Source organism: Lissotriton helveticus, chromosome 6 (genome assembly GCF_964261635.1).
Source record: "Lissotriton helveticus chromosome 6, aLisHel1.1, whole genome shotgun sequence".
NCBI classification, from domain to species: domain Eukaryota; kingdom Metazoa; phylum Chordata; class Amphibia; order Caudata; family Salamandridae; genus Lissotriton; species Lissotriton helveticus.
The window spans coordinates 159,427,765-159,451,458 of NC_136067.1; the positions used below are offsets into that span (position 1 = coordinate 159,427,765).

At 43.9% G+C, this 23,694-nt stretch overlaps 1 protein-coding gene across 1 annotated transcript in view; it reads right to left on the reverse strand.

The window, feature by feature from the left end:
* Window positions 1-23,694, reverse strand: part of TMEM63A (transmembrane protein 63A) — a 399,225-nt gene that overhangs the window by 232,189 nt on the left and 143,342 nt on the right. Inside the window, exon 3 of the mRNA XM_078647542.1 lies at window positions 15,340-15,419. Coding sequence (XP_078503668.1) covers window positions 15,340-15,419 — 80 coding nt within the window. The remainder of the gene's footprint in view (window positions 1-15,339; window positions 15,420-23,694) is intronic.

A 23,694-nucleotide genomic window follows, 5' to 3' on the forward strand; every position in this document is an offset into this window, starting at 1 on the left:
TTTAGATTTAAAGTATTTTAATAACTTTTACGTTATTTTTTTTAATTGCCTATGCCGTGCATAGTGCGGGCGGATTCAAACCTCATCTGTGAGAAAGTGTGGCTTGCTTTGTGAATCAAGTGATGATCTCTGGTTGTGCAAATGACCGCCTGGTCACGTCAGGCTTGTTTATGCACATAGACTTTATTTATTTATTTATTTTTACACATTTTACATTACTACGGTTTTTTGCACAATTTAATGGTTGCATACAGTTGCAATTGAAGGGTTCCTTTGCTTCTATAGGAATCCCGAGCATTGCGATGTATCTCAGTGGAGGCCCTCCTCAGATGAAAGGCGACGCAGGCTGAGCATCGAAACTTGCAATGCACATCGTTGGCTTGCGTTGTACTGACCATCCCTTTGAAGAAAAAATGGCACCTTTGCCCACACAGCAACATAATATTATAGGGGTGGTGCACTTAGCCTGGGAATGCCGGGGTGAAGGGTGCGCATCACCGGAAGCCTCTTACATACAGCGGGAATAAGTGATGTGGTGGTGTGGTTTGTTGAGCTAATGACTTTTCCTGCTCCCGCTGCCTTCAATACGGGCCTGGGACGTGGTTGCTGGTTTCTGGGACCGAAACAGGGAGGCCATACGTCTAATCGCTGTGTTCTCAGCCCAGAAAGTGTATGGTCCATAACGTGGATCTGTTTGAGGCAGCAGAATTTAGGGACAATTGCTAGGGAGTGGTGACATAGTGTGGGTGTTCAAATGTGGTATGGGCACTCAAACATAATAATATTTGTGCAGTACAGTCAAATAGTATGATTTATGCAAGTGGGTGTCAAGCGAATAGACAAGGCCAAAAAAAACCTTGAGGTTTTGCAAGTTGCAGCTTGAAAGTGGTTTATGAACAAATGTTAGATTTGCATGTCTGGAGATGTTTGCATACAACTGATTTTATGACTTTTAAAGAGAATTATTTTTCATTATGTAAATAAATAAGTCCAAAAAGATTATTCACATTGTAAATACGTTTTGGTTGCTTTCTTCAGAAGAGGAGAGATAGGGGTTCCACAATTCGCCTGTATCAAATTTGACAGCTAAACCAAGTCGCTCAGTGGACAGCAGAATAAGTGTTTGAGATATCACAAGAAATTGCATTTTTAAGGAAAGTTTAACAGGCCCAGTAGCTAAATTTAGTTTCCTTCGCCCAATCTCTTCCATATACGATGGATAACTGTCACAAACTAAAGTACTCCCTAAAGAGTAAATCTTTGTTTCAAACACACACATGGAGAATTTGTGTTTTCAAATAGATGAGAATTGATAAATAATCAGTACAGACATCGGGGATTTCTCCGTAACAACAATTACCTTCACATCTGTACAGTCATAAATATTTTATTTAGATCCTAAATTAAAATGGTGCAGATAAGATTACTTCCCGTTTCTTGGCAAGTCGAGGAAGTGAACAAGTGATCTTCAAACACAAGTCTACTTAGTAAAGGCTGCAGTGTGCATTACATGCACACAGGTATCCCAAATAGACCTGGAACTTCCTGACCAGACAGCAAGGGGGATGGATGTAGGACTCAATATGCCCTAGACAGCCCCACACACCCTGAATATAATAGTGAACCCTTTTACAGAGATTCTGGTTTTGAGAGGTAGATTACTGAAATAGAGAATGTTAAAACAGAGTAAAACAATGCAAGCTATAAAAAGGAACAAGAAACATTTTTATCAACAAACATTCCAACCTGCACCTAATCCAACCATCAATATATTGCCCCAGATATTATCACCTAGAGTTAAAATAGAAATGTAATATAATCATAGAATCAATGGGAAGCGAGTGTTGCTAGATTTCCGAATTGTTAAAATGCTGAAAACTGCTGCAGGTCGTTATCTATTACCATAGGCTGCATTTTTCAATATTTCTTTTCGTCATGTATACATTTTATCTATACTTTTAAAAAGAGCCATTTTGGACGAATCCAGATTGTCACATAGGCAAGAGTGTAATTTATTCTTTAATGATCACTCACTTAGACAAATCTACCCACCATGCCTAGCCTCATTTTTATGTCAGGAGGAGCCAGGGATGGCTTTTGGGTCAGACTCTTCCAAACCACCAGCTTTTTCGGTGAGCTGCCTAAACCCACTGGTTGAAGTCTTTAAATCACAACTTGGATCAGCTCAGAGAAATATTTTAGTCTCATTATCATGCAATTTTGGGGTGTATCCTTTCACCTCCTAAAAAGAACTTTTGCTGGAATGCATGAGGGATTATTTTACATATGAGGAGAATGTTAAATCACCAGTTTTGGTTGCATAACGTTCTTATTCTCATACATATATTGTAAATCAAAAGTAGTTCTGTTTTGTTATCTTTGCCTTTCTAGACTCATTGGTACACTATAAAGTAAAACAAATTATTTACAAGGGATGCCGAACGTCTGTTTTTCTAATGGGACTCAGCGTGCCCAGCAGCTCCCCTGCTCCTGGCACTGAGTTCCTGCTGAAATACAAATTTTGTGCACCCAGTGGCTTTGACAAAGCCAATAGGTGTAGCTTATAACTGAAAATGCAAGCCACACCTTTTAGCTTTGCCCATGCTTGTTAAAAACCGATGTCCAGAACATACACAGCCAAGACATAGGTTATTGAAGTTTATTTTCAACAATTGATATTTTTCTGTCAAAATATGTACTTTTCCTGCCTCCAGATTCATTATGGGTGAGAAACGCTCTGGAACCAAGATGGTTTAATCTTCACTGATTTTAGCAGCATGTCTCCTTTTAAAATATGTATGTTAGCGCTACAGTTCTGTAAATTAGTAGCTCGCAATTAGGAGTAACTGCAAGTAAGTTACAACTTGAATTTGGATTAATGTTTCCCCAGGCGTGGCTTGCCTTTGTTACAAATGAGGCTTTCCAGTGCATTTGTATGCAAGTTCCGTGTACAGTATGGTGTTTAAAGTTAGAAGTGGCGTTTCAAAAATAAATGTGACAAAATTACATTATATTGTATAACAGAATGCAACATTTGTGATACGATATGTAGGACAAACGTGTAACTCTGGTAAGTGATCCCTAGTTCCACACACAGACCCTTATTACCACTTAGGCTGAATAGGCTGGTGAACTTACCACACCCGGTAATTACCAGTGGCTGGTGAACTTACCACAAGCGGTAATTACCAGTGGCTCAGGCAGAGGTATTTAACAGGTCTGATATTTACCACAAACTCCAAGTTTTCAAAATGAAAATGAGCTTTAAAATGCAGAAGCAGTGACTTGACAAGTTCCACTTGTGTTGCCTTTTGTAGGCCTTTTCTCCTAATGAATTTCAGCTGGTTTCAACTGTCGGAAAAAATCAGGAGAAATGTATCAATGGAAAATTATCACAAAACATGTCATTCCAATCCACTGATATTTGTTTATTCCTGAACTTGTACTCAAAGCCAATATCCACTTTCTACTAAGGTATGCTTCTGATCAGCTTTCCTGTTGCGGCATTTTAGAAAAGTGCAGATAATCCCACGCATGCAACACTGCAAACAGGAGAAGTAACTGGGAATCACAGATGCCCATGGAATATAGAATTCTATTTCCTGGTAGTTAATGGTCCATGTTAGACTGATGAATGTCTGCCATTTTTCTGCTGATACCGACCTGATCAATATTTTACACAGTAAGATCTGGTGGCTCGTATTCTTCATGTTGAAAATATTTCCCCTTGCATTTTTTTTTTTCTTTTTAATAGTCAGATGCCTCCCCTTCATAGCTGCCCACTTTTCTACCTCGCACCCCTTTATGTTTGATTGTATGTGCTCATGTTAATACGTGTGCAAATTAAATCATGTGCCGAGTGTGACGAGAGCCACCGACCCCGCCACCAATGATTGTTGGCATCTTTTTAGATCTAATACTCTCTTTGCAACAATCTGTGAATGTGACTCAACGGATTTACGGACAATTTAGGATTAGTTCCCCATCCCCCTGTCTCCGTGCTTATTGGCACCATCGTGTGTTCTTGCATGCATGAATGCTATTCTTGTATGTAGTATTGTTGAGTATTTTCACATGTAACAAGTGCTGCAAACAGTGTATAATCATGTAGTAAAATTGTGAATTGACAATCTTGCATAATATACCTCCAGGAGACAGCCCGCTTGTATCTGATTAGATTCTGCATACCGGTTCACTACCCTAACCATGTGTCTTGAGTATTGTTTAAGTACACAAGAGTCATACATGTTAACCTTCATTTCCCTGAGTGTGCGACTTCAGAAGGTGTCCTCTTCAGCGGAGACCAGGTGGTGAGATAAATTCTAAGGTAGGGTAAGTAGGACCACAGTGTGAATGTGTTCACGTTTTCCCACACATTTACAGTGTGTGCCATGTACTCACAAGTGCATCAATTATCGGTTATGATAAATAAGGGCTTTATTACAACATATGTGCAATGCATGCATAATTGAATACAAGTGCTGAATTATAGTTACTGTTAAACATGTTCGGATTTATATCCCTTTAACTGTTAAATCACACCTTTTGATTGTTAAGTCTTGATTATTGCATTTGTAAAGCGCGAACTGTCACTCCATAAGGAGCATCCTGGCACTATGCGGAGGCAGGGATGAGAAACCATGGGGGTTCTATATCAGGGATAGGCAGAGTTCATCTGAGGCTACAAAGATCCATGTTTTCAGTGCCTTCCTGAACGGTGTTTGTTTTTAACATCCTTAGGTGTGTTGGCGACATGTTCCAAACTTTCGTTCCTAATGTGGTTACTGTTTACTGTTACTGTAAGATAAGACCTACTCTTACCTCTGTACAGATGTACACCAGAACTTAGAGAAGGGATCCTGTTTACCCTGATGAAGGCCCAAGACCCTTTCTGGGCTAATTCATAGGCTGAAACATGTTGGCACTTTAAAGGGTGGCCGAGATATAACTCTCATGGTTCATTCTATTTATGAATTTTAATCCTGCCCTGTGTAGACTTGAATACAGGAATACCTTTGGGTCTATATTTAGCTCATTGAAGTTGCGGCCCCCCAACAATATCATCTTTTCAGGTTGGGATGAGTCAGCACTAACAGTCTAACACTAAAATCTTGCTCCACTTACAAGACTGCTTGTCTCATATGTGACACCATATACAATAAAACAGTATTACTTTGTCAAAACAGGACTCTAGGAAGTCTAAATTATTTCTCTAAACATCTTGCCACAAAAAAGTATCCACTTTTAAACATAGCTTTTCGGAGAATGCCCAGAGAATGTGAAATGGTTTTCCATACCTGTGAAACTTGCATCAAGCGGTCTGCAACCCTTTAGAGTCCAGCAGTACCATGTCAAAATTAAATGCATAAAAATGCATTCTTTAATAAAATGTAAAAAATACCCAGATACATTTTTTTTTATCTGTTTTTATTGATTTCCGAATTTATATTATCATGAAAAGCAACTTGTTTTGATTTTCCAAAGCCAACTATACGGTAGATCATCCATCAACATGTAATACATACTACTACTACAAGAAGTTAGAACGGTATCAGTGTCCATACTGTGGCCGTGGATCAGGAACAAATTTAACTCTGAGGCTCCACTCATTACACGATCCTCAAATGTTACAGTTCTAGAGGCGCTTGGGTCTACTAGTCCACTATATAAAGACCTTTCAGAGCAACCACCACAACTCTGACCGGCACAAACATAGGAATCCCATCTCCCATCACCCCTCCGCTTCCCAACAACTCATCACCCTTCCTCCACCTGGCCGTTGCCCTCATTCCTCGGTGGTAGCTGCGTCCACCCACAGTATCTTTTAGTGCATGTACATGCATGGAACATTACGGTTGCCCACAGACAGGTCCCACTGTGCCTGCCACTAGGTTGCCTCCACCTCCCTCAGGTTGCCTCCCAAGGAATTCCCCCTCAGCTCGCTGGAGCACCTGGAACAGTGTCTCCCACTGGGCTGCCATTGGTTCCTTCTGCAATCCCAGCGTTTCCTCCCTCCTGATGGCAATTCCCTCCGCCCTCGCGGAAAACGAGTGCCTCCACGCTCGCACATGTGGTGGCTCCCGAGCCTTCCACCGCTTAGTTAGTAGCACTTGGTGACAATGAGTCCTAAGTCAAGGAATCTGGACATCGCTTTCGTGGCCGGAGTTCTACTAAAGTGGTGCAGTAAGTAAACTGTCCATTAAAGGGGTATGTCACGGCCTGTGCATTTGCGTAAAAACTCACTTATTGTGCGGTGATGGATTAAACCCAGCTCTGTTGACTGGGTGTGAGTGTTTGATTGGTTCAGATGCTCCGTCCCTCACCACCCCCTTTTATACCGCTTCGTTCGCCGTAAGTTGGCAGGGTATGCTCAGACGTGAGTCTCTTGCTCACGTTGCTACTGGATTCAAGCAAGCCTGGCTGAAGACGGCTGAAATGCCAGAAACCGGTCCTAGGAAGCTTGTTTCCAGTCCAGGGAAGGCATGGATTGGCAGTTCGGGCTGGACTGTTTCCATGAGGCACAGGGTCAGACTAATTTGCATATGGCCATGTCTGAACTGGGGTGGCAGAGTGGGATAAAGAATGGTGATGGATTAAACCCAGATCTGTTGACTGGGTGTGAGTGTTTGATTGGTTCAGATGCTCCGTCCATCACCACCTCCTTTTGTACCTCTTTGTACCCTCGTTTAGCTCAAAATATGTGACGATAGCCGTCCCTAGTGATGAGCAAAATTCGGGGTTTTCCAACGCAGCTGGTTGGAGCCGCCATGTGGGTATAGGGGGTCGATCAGCCTCCCAATTGAGTTGAAACCATAGGGGATTATGGTCGGAATGTGTGCGCCCTAGGTACTCCGATTTTACTACCAGTGGAAGCAGAGATTGGGAGCCCACCACCCTGTCCAATCGGACATGTAGGTCATGTGGCGCCGAATAATAAGAGTATATGCGCTCAGTGGGGTGGAGGACACGCCATATGTCTAGTAATGCCCAGTGGGAAAACCAGTCTGCAAGCGCCTGCGCATTTGACACAGCTGATGTCGCATGGAGAGGAGGGAAGGAACTGTCCACATGTACATCCAGCACCAAGTTAAAATCCCCACCAAGCATCTAGGGGAGTCAGGGCGTAAAGGGTCAGCACCTGTGACATCTTTGTAAGGAACGATGCTTGGTCCGCATTTGGGGCATAGATCTAGGCCAGTAGTATGGGTTGTCCATTAAGTGTCCCATGTACTAAAATGTACCTACCCTCGGGGTCTGCGGTCGTCTCTACACAAACAAACGGAATGCCCGCTCTCACCCACACTAGCGTGCCCCTCGCATGTGCCGAATATACAGTGCCATATACCTGCCCTCTCCAGTGTCAACGTAGCCTGTCCAGTTCCGACTGTGTCATGTGTGTTTCTTGCAACAGCGCGACTCCGACTGAGTGCCTCTGACGGTAAACAAAGATGGAATAGCGCCGCGCGGGTGTGTGCATACCCCATATGTTCCATGTGATGATATTAACCTGCGCCATTCCTAGGGCGTGTAGCCGTCAGGGGTGCCAGTGGCGGGACATAGCTTGGTGTGCTCGGGACGGGGGCGGGTGGGAATGCACCGGTCTGTGGTAACAAAAACAATGCGTGAACTGCAAACAACAAAGTCTGGGGTGAACTTTGCGATATCGTCCGTCCAAACTACTGTAACAGTGTACAGATATAAACTAGTTCAGTGTGTTGCCTGATGGGGTGTGCGCACAGATAACATGCTGCTGCGGCCGCCTCCCCTGTTTCTCCCCCCTGCATACGTGGCGCGCCAACAAAATGGTTCTTCAGGTTCTGCCGTGAGGTCTGCAAATTACAGGAGAGATTATCGCCTCCTGGATACGTACTTCCTACATTAAGGCATGTAGAAAGCTAACCATGGGCCTAGTGGTCTGTTGGTGTACGCTAAATGCGCTTATGCGGTTGCTAACTTGACTAATCCTCCCTCTCCGCCATTACAATCTTAGTATGTGTACATTAACAGATTAAACACTGCTTGCGCAGGTCATCTATTACAAAGTTCAACACGATGTCTTCTCATCCTAGGATATCATCAGCAGTTTACGGCGTGACCACTGGTAAGCAAATGTCATCAGATATCTCTGTTGATGGGGATGAGGAGCCACTGGTCACCACCGTGGTCTGCATGCAGGACTCCAGCCGTGCGTTAGTGTGTGGAGTCCCAAGGGTTGTGACCGCCTCCAGAACATTCTTCCTCTCCAGTCGCTTTTCCTCCGGGCTCGGGCTGTGGTTCCAGACTCCACATCTCGCTGTATCCTCTGTCGTCCACGTCGCCTACTTCTCCGGCCTGTCTTCTCGTCTCTACACAAACAAACGGAATGCCCGCTCTCACCCACACTAGCGTGCCCCTCGCATGTGCCAAATATACAGTGCCATATACCTGCCCTCTCCAGGATGTCCTGGATTGCGGCAGTATGACCACACATGACCGGCTGGAGTTCTTTGAGTGCTTGACCCTGAGCAGCAACCTTTTCGAACAACTTATGGTGATCCACGTGTAGGAGCGTGAAGTCCGAGGTGATCTTGTCCATCCGGGTCTCCAGGGATGCCCTGGTGTGCTCCAGTGAGGCGCCAATTTTCTCCACTGCTGCCAGCAAAGAGTCAACTTTGGCCTCCAGTGCTGTAGGCGCCGGTTCCATCTCTCTTTCATCTCTCGCTCGTGGTGGGTCCAGGCTGCCTGCGTACATTGACCCCTGATGGATCTTGGCACGCATACGGCCCATCGCAAGTTTCTGTGCCGTTGGCATTCGCAGCTGGTATCTGGGAAGGGCGGTACTTGCCCGATGTGGCTACGAATGGAGCTCAAGGTACCTCCCTAATCGTCCCTTCTGCGTGAGCCACTTAAGCTGGACCAGGGTTGCATTACAGGGTCGTCCCTCTCCGCGGGCAACGACCCAGCTCAGAAGCAGGCCTCGTAGCTGTCTTGTTTCACGCCCCGTGGTGCCTCGCCACAGAAGAGTGCCTGCGCCTCTTGCGCATCGTGCGGTGGCAGCGACCGCAGCGGGTTGCTGTGCTGGATCTGCCCCGTTACGGCAGGGCAGAGAGCCGCCCTCAGGTTCCTCCACCCCAGAGAAGCGCTGCTGGTCGCCCCGCGACCCTGCCTCGCACTCCGCACACTCACCCCAACGCAGCCAGTCCCGCAATCTTGACCTTCAAGGTGGAACTCAACCGTCTTAGCGGGTCTGGGGCGTCCACGCCAGCTCCAGGGCGCTGCAGGAGAAGGTTCCGCTGGTCTGGGCTGCAACCCAATAATAGTTGGGTGGCCTGCAGTTACCCGCCCCCTACATGATTTGCAGATCTGGGCCTGTGGTGCAGTCCCTCAGTCAGGCAGGCTAGCTGTGCAGCCCCCACTGATGAAAGGGACCCCAGCACCTCCCACCCCAGGTCATTTCCCGGCCTGCTGTCAGCAGGATCCACCCATGCGATGTAATGATCACTTCAGCCCGCTTTCAGCTATTGGCTCCTCACTGCCTCGTGGCCCTCGAATGTGCAGCGCTACCTCAGTAATTGCCCCCGCAGGGGATTATTCTGAGTAATTACGCCCTCCACACTGTTCTGGTTCCCATGACACAGTCTCACTCCCCATAGGAAGGTTGCACCAGTAACTAGGTCCACCTACCAGGAGGCAAGGTATCGCGCCGCTCTCAGGGCACCATTTCATCCCAGTGCTATGCCTCCCGTAGTGTGCCTCTTCCGTCCCAGCTCCACAAAATGGCATGTCTTATGAAATGGCGCTCATTCCTTCGGTCTATGGCGGCCTTTCGGGCTAAGGACTCCAGCTCTGCTCAATAGCCGCCTAACTCCACTAATGTCCGCTAGTTGAAGTCGACCTGGGGGCCCCACCAGGGTGTCGCGCCAACCCAGCAGCCTCCTTTGCAGTGGTCTGTACCCAGGTAGCGCTCCTACAGCATTCGCCCCACACCTTCTCGTACCGTACATCAGGCAGCGAGGCCCCGCCAGTGATCCACTTCACAGCTCTGGCCGCAAGACTCCGCGCACACCACAGGGGACAGTCCCAGCTCAGGCCTCCACCTCTCGCACCAGCTCCCTCTGTCTGCTCACGATCCCGAAAGGTCGCGCTCCACTTTGCAGTCCTCAACTTGTCTCTAGGCACCGTCGGGCACACGTGTCGTCCCCCGGAGGATCTCCGCTACCTGCCAGCCTGCTCTCAGCGTCTATCCGTCATCTACAGGCTCCAGGGGTCCCCTCCCTGCCAGGGCCGTCACTGGTCAGAGCGCCCTTACTGACCACAGGAGTTGCGCCCAGCTGCCTTCACTGAGGGCAGGATCGCGGACGCCAGCCGCAGTCTTCCGCCGCACGTCACCTCCTCACCGGCCGCGTTTCCCAGGCCTCGCGGCCCTCACAAGCTGCGGCAGCGACCTCGCTCGTGGAAGCCGGACATCAGTAGGCTATTCCGTTGCTTTGCCTCAGTGCCTCACCAGTTCCACAGTTCATCCGCGCTGTTGGCCCCATTTCAGGATCATTTAGACGGAGAATTAGGGGATATCGGCTGGAGAGCAATAGACTCGCGTCTGCCATGTCGGCTGGCTAGCAACGCCCCCTACCCAGATTAATTATAATCTTTTTGAGCACCCAGAAACATTCTCAAGGCTCTTCCTACCCTAAATGTACTTATTACAAATTGTCTTATAGCTTAAAGTTATAAGTGTGCAATTAGGACACACAATGTCCTAACACCCATATTTTCAGCTGCTCTTTAGGGAACAAGCTTTCTTACTATTGAAAAAATATTTTCCATCAGGAGAAATATGAATACAGAAAAATCTGGAATTGCACCTTAACTAGAACCCTTTACAAGCACTGCTGATCAGCAGTAGGCCCAGATGGAGAGTTTTTTAAACCATTAAAAAGAAGGGGGTGTTTTATAGTGGAGCAAAATGTATTTGAAAGAGTAGCAAAATGTGTACATGGCAATTTAGCCTCAGAGAATTACTGATAGTGTAGGGGTTCAGTATTTTGTTAATTACCTAACTATGTACATGTAGGAATGGCGGGGTGGGAGGGGTAACAAGAGGATGCAGTATAACTGCATGTTCTCTCAGGATCCGAGCTACAAAACTCGGATTCTTGAGGTCTCTCTGTGCACTAATTTTGCAATATTTGTATACGGTTATGTGGGGGGTAGAGGGGGATATTTGTGATAACCTTGAGCAGGACTCTTAATCCAGATGCAGGGGTAAACTTGTATCCTATCTGACAGGAATATGCTACACATGTGCTATTGCTTTTGGCTGGGGTGGTCGCACACTACCGGTGTGCAGGCTGAAGAAGGCTTCCCACCAGGCTCTATGATTCAGGCTGCAGGGTATGCAATGGAAGGATATTGGTACTAGGGCCCTCAAGGGTGCTTCTGTAAATGTCACCCTTGCGGTATGCATGATGCAGGGTGCCAGACTCTAGAGATGCTGTGTGACAGTCACCCTCTGATACTCCCAGCAGAGGGTCACACAGTCTATCCGATGTTGCTTGGCTGTCATCTCTGCGGTACAGCACTGCAGGTTTGTGAACACTATTGGAAACTCTGTGCCCAATGCTTCTGCGGTACTGCAGTATGGGGTCATAGATGTATCACAAGTTTTTATTTGCATATGTGAGCTATGTAGCGCAGACCTAGCTAGAATGGCAATGAAGGACTGTGCAAGAGAAGGGTATTACAAGGGTGTAGATGAACATGTGGGGAATTAATGGAAACAGAGATGGGGAATGGGTGGCATAGCAGGAAGAAGTGGGGATGCAGGGGTACTGCACTCTGGCTGGGTGGCAAGAGGGAGGCTACAAGGGTATACTAGAATAGTGCAGGTTCAGGTATCAAGAAAACAAGGTAGCATTGAAGGCAGTGCTGGGGCAGGAACACGAATTGAAGTAAAGCTCAGGAGTCAAGGTAGCACTGCAGGCAGTGCTGGTTTAGGAACAGAGGCAGTGCTAGTTCAAGGAAACCGGAAAAGCTACAGCTCAGGAAACAAGGAGTCAAGAGAGCACTGCAAGCAGTGCTTATCAGGAACAAGAAATAGCTGAAGCCCAGGAACAAAGAATGGCAATAGCTCAGGAACTCAGGAACCAAGGTAGCACATCAGGCAGTGCTAATTCAGGCCCAAGGAATGGCTATAGCTCAGGAATCATGGAACAAGGATAACTATAGCTCAGGAATCAAGGAATATCGAAATTTCAGGAAACAAGGGCTGGTCTCACCAGAGTACAGCTACAATGACCAACACTGGACTGAAGGGAGCTGGGGATTGAAAGAGCTCACAGTAATCACATGCAGCTGGTGTGAGCAGGCTAGAAGCAGCCAGCCACAGATGAGCAGAATTCCTCCACCCATCCTTGGCCTGCAGGGGTGGAGACGAAGCAGAGACAGGGAATTCTAGGTAAAGGAGTGTCGAGCAGGCTGGCTTTCACAAAACCCGGCATGGATTGGGAATGGATGATAAATTGCAAGTAGAATCCAAATGACTTGGAGCCAGTATATGCATGAAGGGGAGGGTCTGGAAGCTTATTAGAACACTGGAGAGCCCCACAATTCAGCCCCCTGGTGGTGGGCACAAGAATACAGGGAGCGAATCATGACAGATGTTAAGGTAGGGTGAGGTAAAAAAGAACAGAGGAACCTTTAGTAATGTGGCTTGTAGTAAAGTGATGTGAAGAGTTTTGGAATGTGAAGGGTGTAAGATGGAATGTATGACGGTGGAGATTCTAGTGTGGAAGGAAAGGGTTTTGCTATACACACAGGGCAGTTATAAAAGGTATCTTAAGACTTGAGCAGCATTACTGTATGCACTGAATGAAGAAATAAAAGGCCGCTTTGAGTTAGAGCGAAATCTGGTGGGCTGTCACAATGGCAACTAGCGGAAGAGCCCCATGCGGTATCCTTAAAGCCTGGCAGCACTCACCGGTGAGAGCGAATTTCGGAGCAGTTTATTGCAGTCTGGGCTGCATTCAAAATTGGAGAAGCCTCCAGCGTCAAAACATTACACAGTTTGTGATGAATTGGAGGCACTTGAAAATTGAGTGGGGAGTGCTGGAACGGAGTTGTTAGGAAAAGTCATAGCGGAATGTGCGTTATCTAAATGAACATTATCTAAGTGAACATTCTGAATGTTATTTTGGGAGCAGGCACACAAGCAGGCATCAGAATCGATTTAACAATTATAAGCAGAGTGATTATTGGTGATGGATTGCCTGCGAGTATTGTGCACAGTAATGATTCTGTAGCGTGACAACAATCATAACTGTTTAAAGTAAACAGGAAATTATGTTTAAGCAACAAGGATACAGGACTAACGTGAGATTTTAGTTCAATATCGACGTTCATCCTAAAGTCAGGCATAGTATATGAGACTTTATTGAGAAACAGTGGGATGCCATTTTTAAGCCAGGCAAAAATATTTTCCTTCATTAAAAAAGCTATTTTTCAGTGGCAAATCATAATATTAACATTTAAAAAAGAGATGTCACGTGAGGAAACTAAGTGAAGTAACAATAAATATGGATACAGAAACATGAAATGATGAAGAAAATGTGGAAAGTGTCTCAAGTATAATTTTTCGAATACCATTTCCATTTGACATATCAGATCAACAAAATAATGTGCAAACATGGGAAAAATGAAGAAGGAGATTTGAACATTTTCTAAAAGCCACATGTAAAAAATATTCTGATGAACAGGCAAAATATTTACTACTCAATCTTGTGGGAGATAATATGGAAGACTTGATAATAATATTTCCTGAACAAGAAAGAAAGACATGAAATGCCTGAAAGACAAAAATGGATCCTCAGAGAAATCTGGATTTCGAACCATACAATTTCAATACAGAAGATGAATACGTAAAGAGACTAAGAAAGTTAGTGACTTTCTGTGAATTTGAAAAATGTAATAATGACAGGGGAATAATACTCGAGAATAACTGCAGACTATTAAACAATCCAACTCGATTTCAATCTAATAGAAAGCCACATAGGTGTCTCTGCTACAAAAAACGTTTGAAGAGAAAAGATGTGGTTTCCCAGAACAGACAGTCAAGTAGAAGAGGTAGCCCAGAATTGTCATTTTTGTCAATCTACTACTAAAGAAAGAGTGATGGAAGAAATACACATGACTGAGTTGCCAGATACTGTATGGTCTAATGTGCTAACAGATGTTTTTTGGACCATTGGATACAAGGCAATATTTACTAGAAATAATTGATGAATATTCATGTTTTCCCACTGTAAAAGTAGTTTTGTCAATGTTTACATCAGTTGTGCGTTCTGTTCTTGGACTCCAACATAACTACGCTGCTGCTATGTAGCTTGCTCGACTTCCCCGCTGGGCTTGACCTTACTCCTCTGGTAAGGCACGTTGCCAGAGTTGACGATTTTGTAGTCGCTGCAGCATGTCTTGAATATGATACAGGTTCGTAAAGGGAACCAGTGCATTCTTTTTCTGAGATCTGATGAGGCACCATGTAGCATGCAGAACATGTGTCAGAATGCCAGATGTACAAGCTGCATGACTGTTTGTCAAGTTGTAACACCTTTGAAGGTTACAGCTCCATTGGATGGTGTGAGTCCACTTCCCCTCTGGTATTACAATACAAGGTAACACACTCAATCAGCTGCTATGTGAAACTCGCCTCCGCAGGAGAGCAATCAAGGACATACACACAACTTCATCAGCATTGCTGGAATTTATATTTGGAACATCAAAATTAATTTGCTTTAGTTATATACAAAATAATATTTTCCATTATATATTACATTACAAAAGAAAACCCACAGAAACATAACACTAAACAGTGACTGCGATTCTTAATTCTCAAGTGGACGCAATACAGTAGTGGTTTCATTCTAATCTGCTCAGCTTGAGAAGTAGATAGATCTGGAGTATGAGCCGGAAAAAAATCCCCCCTCTCCGTAACCATAACTGGCAAATTTCTGTAGTTGTATGCATTTTAGCCACAACCATAACTGAGTTGTGAACTGTGTTTATTTCAGTTCATTTTATTGGGTATTTTTATGACTTACTTCATTTTTATGATGTACTTACTTAGCATTCTCCCCTTTGAGCTGTGTGCAGTGGAGGCCTAGCCAGCAGCGAGGCCCTTACCCTCCCACCCACAACTGGCACTGGGGGTAGGAGTGTCCAACATGATTAATTCAAAGCAACATGTTGTTTGATGAATCAGTGTGAACGTCATTTTTGTAGAAATAGTAAGAAAGACAAAGATTTACTAAAACTACTCTACATGTTGTCCATATGGCTGTAAGCGAGTCAACCTACTTTCTTGCTTACCTATCAAATTCGGTCACCAGCGCCAGCCGACCATAGTCCCACATTCTTTTTCTTATGATGGAAAATATCAACAACAGCACCTGAAACAAAAAGGAACCCATTTTTGTAAATACAGAAGAAAAATGTTTCTTTAGCATTTTATGCCTTAGAACAAGCTTTGATATATATGAAAACTTTGCAGAGCCAAGGTTGTAACAGTGTAAGAGTCAAAGGGCCACCTTGCCCCTATAGGTAGATATTAAATTGTTTTAAGGGCATCACTGTGATGATTGAAGGGGTCATCTACTGAATGATGTTGTTGTGTAGCATTTTAGGATCCAAGCTTAATTTACCGATTCATGCCCTTATATAGGTACAATTCACATTGCCCTTATATAGGCATAGAAATCATGCCCATGTTTAGACATAACCCATCCAGTCCAAATACCGGCATGGCTACTTCCACTAGTTCCAAAAAGCCACAACGATTTCTTCCCAAACTCTGCTTCAGCAGTCAGGGACATCCTCTTGCTTGAATATTGATTTGTCCTAGAAATCATGGACTTTTCAAAGAACTACGAATCCCTTGGGGTTCTTTGGTGACGTAATTATGTCCGACTTTACGTCAAACTAGGCACCTTCAAGGTATAAATATGCCTACACTTTTCCTAGCAAACACACGGTGGTTCAGGAGCAGCTCGACTATCTACTTGCCCGACTAGGCTCGCTAAAGCAAGTGCCTAAGGAAGCCGACCGTCCAGCTGACGCACTGACAGAGGGGCTGCCTTTCTCTCACGGAGAATCCGGCTCCAGTGTTTCCAAGCTCCCCTAACGGGGTGTTGGGAAATCGAGTCCGAGATAGAGAGATACCAGAACTCCTTCATTCTAAAACCAAGGTACGAAGCTAATTAAGACCCTAAGAGAACTCTCGGTTAGATTCTTGGCAAAAACAAACTAAACCTATCCTACACCATACTTACTCCGTCCCTCGTACTAGAATCAGTTTAGGTACATTGGGGTAGGCGTATTTCAGAAGCACCAGTTGAGTACTTTTTAGCCATTGTTATATATGTATGTATTTTATGGCTTAGAAACCATACCATGCTTTTACAGTATTATTTTAGAATACTCTTCTTACTGTACGCATTATACTTTACAACCAGTATTACGATTGTAGCAGTTCATTTCTTTTGCATGAGAAAGAACACTGTTCAATAAATTCTTTTTATTGAAAACGCCCATCTCTCTATTTCTCTGCAACTCTGTTGAAACGAAGCATGCACGATTGACTGAGTGAAATATCTATCTATTGTTTCCGCGACTTTAGAGATACTTCTTATTCTTGGGAAATAAAGTTGTCATGTTTATGCGGTTGTCAGAAACTAATCCCTTCTTGTTTATTCGAGAAAGTTTCTAGTGACCTCTGAGCTAGCTGGCACTCACAATTAAGTCCAATATATTCAATAGAGACCTAGTCGACATAAGCCCTACGTCAAATCTATAGGATATGTTATTCCAATGCGCAGAGACTATTGGGAATATAGGAACTACACTACAATGTCACAGTACATTATAAAACCCTAACTGACGTCAGGGAACAAAGCAATATTCTCAAATACCTTTTGTTCTCAATGGTTAGAGATGCAGGGGTGAGTAAAGAGAACAGTTTTTCCTCTCTACCTTAAATGGCCCCTTTAAAGTAAACGCCTCTGATTTAAAGACTTACTTCAAAAGAGGAAAATAAATCAAACAGTAGATAGAGGGTCTACGGGAAGGTTTTAAGACCACGCATGTATATACTACCCTAAGGAAACTTGTAGAACGAAACAAATATCCATGGGTCTAAAAAAATCTACACAGAACCTGTTATGCCGTAATCCTATTGTGTCAAAATCCTTCGAAGAAGGCAACAATTTTTTTTGCTACAAAGGAAAATCCTTTAAAAAGGACGGATACCCATCGCTCACTGAATTGACAGGCTTCATCATCTGGATTCTCCTTCCTGGTTACTTAATTATGTAACCAAGGGCTACAACCTTTCACTAGAAGAAGGGAGCTCACGGATGTTTTGATCTATTTAAATCAATGAGAAACTGCAGACGTGAGTAGATGTTCTCTAAATGTGAGTGATGGACGCAGTGCATGTAAGTGAAAAGTGATGTTAAAATTGGTAGTGGAAGTTTTCGTTTATATTGTATATCTTCTACTAACCAAGTTAAACACAGTGCAAAACGCTGTTTTAACAAATAAACTGCCTTGAATCAGTTACATCAAGGCAGTTTATTTGTTAAAAACTGCTTTTTGCACTGTTTTTAACTTGGTTAGTAGAAGATATACACTTACATGCACTGCGTCCATCTAGTGAGAAGGTTGTAGCCCTTGGTTACATAATTAAGTAACTAGGAAGGAGAATCCAGATGATGAAGCATGTCACTTCAGTGAGTGATGGGTATCCGTCCTTTTTAAAGGATTTTCGTTTGTAGTAAAAAAACATTCTTGCCTTCTTTGAAGGATTTTGACACAGTAGGATTACAGCATAACAGATTCTGTGTAGATTATTTTAGACTCATGGATATTTACTTCAGAAGAGCACAGAATGAGATGTGTGTACAACCATTTATTAAGGGAGTTACCGTTGTAACGGTAACGTAATTCTTGGCAGGATAACAATTGAAGCTTATGACCAATTTCCATAAGGCACTGCGTGAGTTATTTATTGCCTCAATGGAGTGTACCCTGCTCTGGTGTACAAGCTGCTGGATTTTGAAGCGTAGGCTATTTGCCTCTTGGAGATAATGTTAAACATTTTTGTGCCTCATTATCTACGTGCAGAGCGTAGTTTTACACTTATATATGTATACATGAAATAGTGCTACTATCTTTGAAACAAATTTCCTATGACCTGTATCAGTGAATTCTGGAGATGCTTGTTAATTAGACCTCAATGTGGGTCTGGTAGCCATGTTTTCCAAAATGTATGTGTTCACTCTGCACATTTCATTGTTTGTAATTTCTGCCGCACACATTCAAGCAGAATCATGTTTGTTTATTTCCTTGGGCATTGTTATTTCTGTTCTCAATGGAACCTTTCCAGCTTGGTCACAAAACTGTATCTCCCTTGAAGGTCCTTCCACTAGTTCACTTTCCCCTATTCATTCATAATAGCTTGCTGTTGGTCATGTTTTTTGTTTGTTCTACCATCTACGGATGGCATTAGCATAGAGTGCGCAGAATCACTATTCATGTTGTGGGATAGTGCTTAGGTGCCAGGCAATATGATATTTAAATAAACTGTGCTCGGATTTGCTAATAAGATGATACATTTGCTCGACCATGATGAATCTGCACTTTCTATTCTATTTTATGAAGAGATTTCCTAAATAAACCCCTGATTTCCTAAAATAACCCCCTGATTTGGGGGGTGAGCCAGAAGACTTGCTGATTCTACTAGGGATGCTATGAGTTTCTCTATTGATTTTGCTGCATCTCATGACTTTTTGCAATAAATCTTTGGCTTTTTTTTTGCTGATCTATAACTCAATTATTGAATGGGCCCTTAATTAATTAACAGAATTTTTAATGGGCTTGGAGGTGCCTTACTTCGGGGACTCATTGCCTTATGAAACTGTGGTTTAACACCATCTCAGATTCATTAACTCTTGGTCTTTCTGTTGAGGCAATGTTTTTGGGTATAAACATTTCAGTGTTCCCTGCATCAAGCTTCAGATGGTGAAGAAGCTAAGCATGATTACTGCCAAGGGCACGCCAGGATCTGAAGCAGGCAAAACCTGAGTTCTTGTTCAAAGGCGCCACAATCCTATAGGTAAAAGACACACAATTGATGGACGGAATGTAGAACAAATCAAAACATTCACCCCCAGTCAAGAGATCTGGGTTAAATCCATCATTCTTTTGCTCACCATGCCACCCCAGGTTAGACCTGGCAATATGCAAATCAGTCTTGACCCTGTGCCTCATGGGAACAATCCTGTAGGTGGCACAGAGGCAATGATTTCAGAGCAAGGGGCTATAATCTGTACAATAAAGTGGACTGGGTCTGGGGGTGGTGGGTAAGAGGGTGGGGCCTAGGGTCACATAAGGATACATTCAACTTTGTCTTTGACAGCAACAGTGGCATCTAGCATTCTGAGTTTCAAACAGAGTGCAAGGGACTCTCCCTCGTACTGTGCTAGAACTTTAGTGGACCGGTTAAGAATTGTTTTTACCTTATTTTGTGTGATGTTTTGATTATTCATCTATGTGTTCAGAACAAGCATGCAGTATAGAGCCCCTCCAGGGCAATCCTGTAATCTCAAAATTGTTTTACTTTTTTTTTTTATTAACAACCTCTCCCAGTGTGGGCACCATGTTTTGTATTTGTGACTCCGCAAGATATGTCTGGTCAAAATCACAAAAAATGCCCTGGGGAAGACGTGCTGCTTTGGGCATGTAGAAAAAATACAAGTGTTGGTTCGAGCCATTCTGCAGGGTCATACCAAATTTTTCCCATCCTTTTGCTGAACCCGTTCTTTTTTTTTTTTTTTTTTTTTTTATCCTCATTTGCCTGGCCACCTCTTAATTAGCCTCCAACTGCCAACCACTCTATCCAGGTGCAGAGTTTCCTCTGCGTCCTATGCTCTATTAGGTGGAAAATCGGCAATAGATGGCCCGAAGAGTATCGTGGGAAAGACTCCAAACTTGAAGTTTTATTCAGTTGAACTAGCCATTCTGAGCCGGGGGGGCCTAGTTCTTGGAGTTTCAAGGCATAATCATAGGACCGGGGGAAAAAAAAAAAAAAAAAAAAAAAAAAAACCCCGGTTATTGTCTCCAACGAACCAGAACGTCCCAAAAGATACGGCTACGCTCGCCGCCTGATCTCCTCAAATCAGTTTTAGAGGTTGCGTAGAGAGACGACAGCCAGTTTGCGTGGGATGGTGCTGAATTTTCAATCCAAACCTTGCATATCTCTCTTCTTGCAAGCAGTATGGCAAAAAACAGAAATGTCCTAGCGTGGCCCTTTATGTTGTTGTCCCATCCGAATATGATCAAAGAGAGTGTGATGGAGATCGAAGTATTAAGAATGGAGTCCAGAGTTGCTTTAACTTCATTCCAAAATTGTAATATGTTGGGGCATTCTTTGAACATGTGGACGTCTGAGGCTGCGATATGGCCACATTTATTGCATTTCTTCCCTGGGATGAATTTGGAAAGTTTTAGCGGTGTAAAATATGCACGGTGAATTGTAAAAAAATGATTGCGTCTTAGCCATGCGGGTTTGACACATTTATATAATAGGGTACAGGAGTTCTGCCAGATTTCGATGCTCTGGGCCCCCAGATCTGAGCCCCATAGTTGTTCCGGGAGGGTGAAATCTCCGTCTATCTCTTCTAGTAGGCACCAGTACCATTTCGAGACCTCTTTACCCCCTGCGGGTTGCGCTACCAATTTCTCTTCGGTGATGCTATGCTTCCCTAATGATGCCCCAGACCTGTTTGTTGCCTTAGCCCAGCTATCTAATTGTAGGTATTTAAACCTCGAGAGCTCTATCCCCCGCTGCTCCCGCAAATCCTCCCAGGGCCTCAGAGAGTCACCTGTCAACACATCTCCCCATGTTAGTATCCCTCCTGATCTCAACGGGATAGTAAGCCTATCATCCCAGCAGGAAGGGAGCCCTGGTGATTCCCAGATGGGCGCAAGGTTGGAGTAGTATGACAAACCCAGGTTCCTCCTTATATGTGACCATAGCTTCGCTTGGGACATAAGAATTTTTAGTTTAACTTTCTTGAAGTATTTCTGTTCTCCAAATTTGAACATGTAGCCATTAGTTGGTAGGCCAGCACCAATCAGCATTGCCATGAACATGAGGCCTATTGATGTATTAGATGGTGCTTTTAAGAGCATTCTCGAATGGGATAGTTGGAATGCCCACGCATAGTATTGTAGGTCGGGTAGGGATAGGCCCCCCTTTTCCCTCCTCCTCCTCAGCTTTTTCCAGGATATTCTTGCTGACTTGTATCCCCAAACGAAGGAGTTAAGCTCTCTCTGGCATTTCTCTAACGCTGTGTTATCAAATGCAAGGGGGATCGTGTTAAATAAGAAGGTAAATTTGGGAAGAATTGACATCTTTAGCAGGCTTACTCTGCCTAGGATAGTTAGTGGGAGATTAGACCAAGATTTTAAAGATTTTTTAATTTCCTTAAGAATTCTCTCAAGATTGACTTGGGCGATTTGTGCGATATCTTGCACTATCCGAATTCCCAAATATCTCATTGCGTTTGATGTATTTAACCGTAGGTCAGGTATGTTCCATGCCATAATATCTGTTTTAGAGGCGTTTATCTCATAGCCCGAGATACGGCCGAAATCTGCGGCTCTATCGATGACTACTGGTAGAGCAATCTCCGGGTCTGAGGTAAAGACCAAAATGTCATCTGCGTACAAGGCTACTCGCTTTTCCCACTCCCCGAACCTAAAAGATGGAATAGAATCTTCTCGTCTGAGAACTTCCGCAAACGGTTCTATATATAGGTTAAAGAGGAGGGGGGAAAGCGGGCAGCCCTGTCTTGTGCCTCTAGAGATCTTGAACGATTCAGACAGCTTGCCATTTATTAGAAGCCGTGCTGTTGGCGATTTATATATAAGTTTTATTGTTCGACAGAGTTTCTCCCCTAAGTTGACCTTTTTTAAAACGTCGTTTAAATAGGGCCAATTTACCCTGTCGAAAGCTTTAGCTGCGTCTAGGGTGAGGGTTGCCAGTGGGATAGAAAAAGCTGAGGCGATGTCGATTGCCCCCACTAGATCATATGTTAGGTCAGAAAGCTGACGCCCTTTAATGAATCCCTTTTGATCTTGATGGATTATTTCCCCCATTACTGATCCCAATCTAGCTGCTAAAATAGAGGCATATATTTTGTAGTCATTATTTAACAATGATATTGGGCGGTAAGACCCACATAGTGTTGGGTCTTTCCCAGGTTTTAAAATCAAGACTATAGTTGCCTCGCTCCATGATTGAGGTGGGTCGTTACCGTCCTTCAGAATACCGTTGAAAAGGGCCGTCAGAGTAGGGACAATTGTATCGACCAAGGCTCTATACAATTCTCCGGGGAGTCCGTCAGGACCTGTAGCTTTACCATGTTTTAGTGCGGATACAGTCTTTTTAACCTCTGTCTCTGAGATGTCCAATTCCAATGCCTCACTTTGCGCTTGTGATAAATGTGGAAGAGAAATCTTATCCAGCCATGACTTCCTCGCCTGTTGGTCATCTTTGATATCATCCCTATATATTTCCGCAAAAAACTGCGTAAAGGCAGTACTAATTCCTACATCTGATGACCTGAGCTGATTTTCCCCCGCTACCATGATCCCTCTTATGTGGTTTTTTGCTTGGTCTGCTTTGACCCTCCAGGCTAAAATCTTACCTGCGGTTTCTCCGAATTCAAAATTGGAGAGTTTGCTCGCCTCCCATTTCTTTGAGACCCTTTCTTGTAGGATACCTTCTATCTGACTTTTAAGGTCAGACATATTTGTTTGATCTTGTAGTGAGCCAGTTGTGCCCCTAAGCCTTTGTTCAATTATCTCCAGCTCCTGTTCTAGGTTTTTGATTTTGGCTAGATGGTTTTTCCTCATAAAGGAGGCTCTGTTGGTGATGCAACCTCTCAGGTATGCCTTGAGAGTTTCCCATACTAAGGTAAGGGAGGTTGAGTGCAAATTGCTATCTAAAAACATCCTAGCTTCGGAGTTGAGGTATGTCACTTCTTCCGGGACCGAAAGAATAGTTCGATCAAATGCCCAGGAGGGATGTTTTTTATGAGTTTGAAGTATTAAGGTGAAAGAAAGAGGCTGAACCCGTTCTTGTTGGCTTTGAGGACTCTGCACACTTTACTCCTGCTAAACAGTGGTAAAGTGATTGTGCTCTCCCTTCTAAACATGATAAAATTGTCCTACACCTGATTGGATTACTTATAAGTCCCTAGTATATGGTACTAAATTACCCAGGATCTGTCAATTAAATGCTAATAGTGGGCTGCAACATTCTTTGTTCCACCCACTAAAGTAGCCCTGTAAAACATGTCTCAGGCCTGCCATCGTAGCCGGTGTGTGAAGGTTTTAAAAACTACCACTTCCACCTGGCAAAATAAACCTTTTGTAAGACCGAAGCCTTCCTTTTTAATACTTATAAGTCACCCCAAGGTAGGCCCCAAAGGTTCATAATGAAGGGGACAGTTTCGAAAAGGTCTACTTAAGTTTTACATGTCCTGACAGTGAAACACTCCTAAAGTCGTATTTCACTGCAGCAAGGCTATTTCTCCCATAGATTAACACTGGGTTGCCTTATTACACTTAATAAGTGATAACTTCAGTTTGGGATGCATG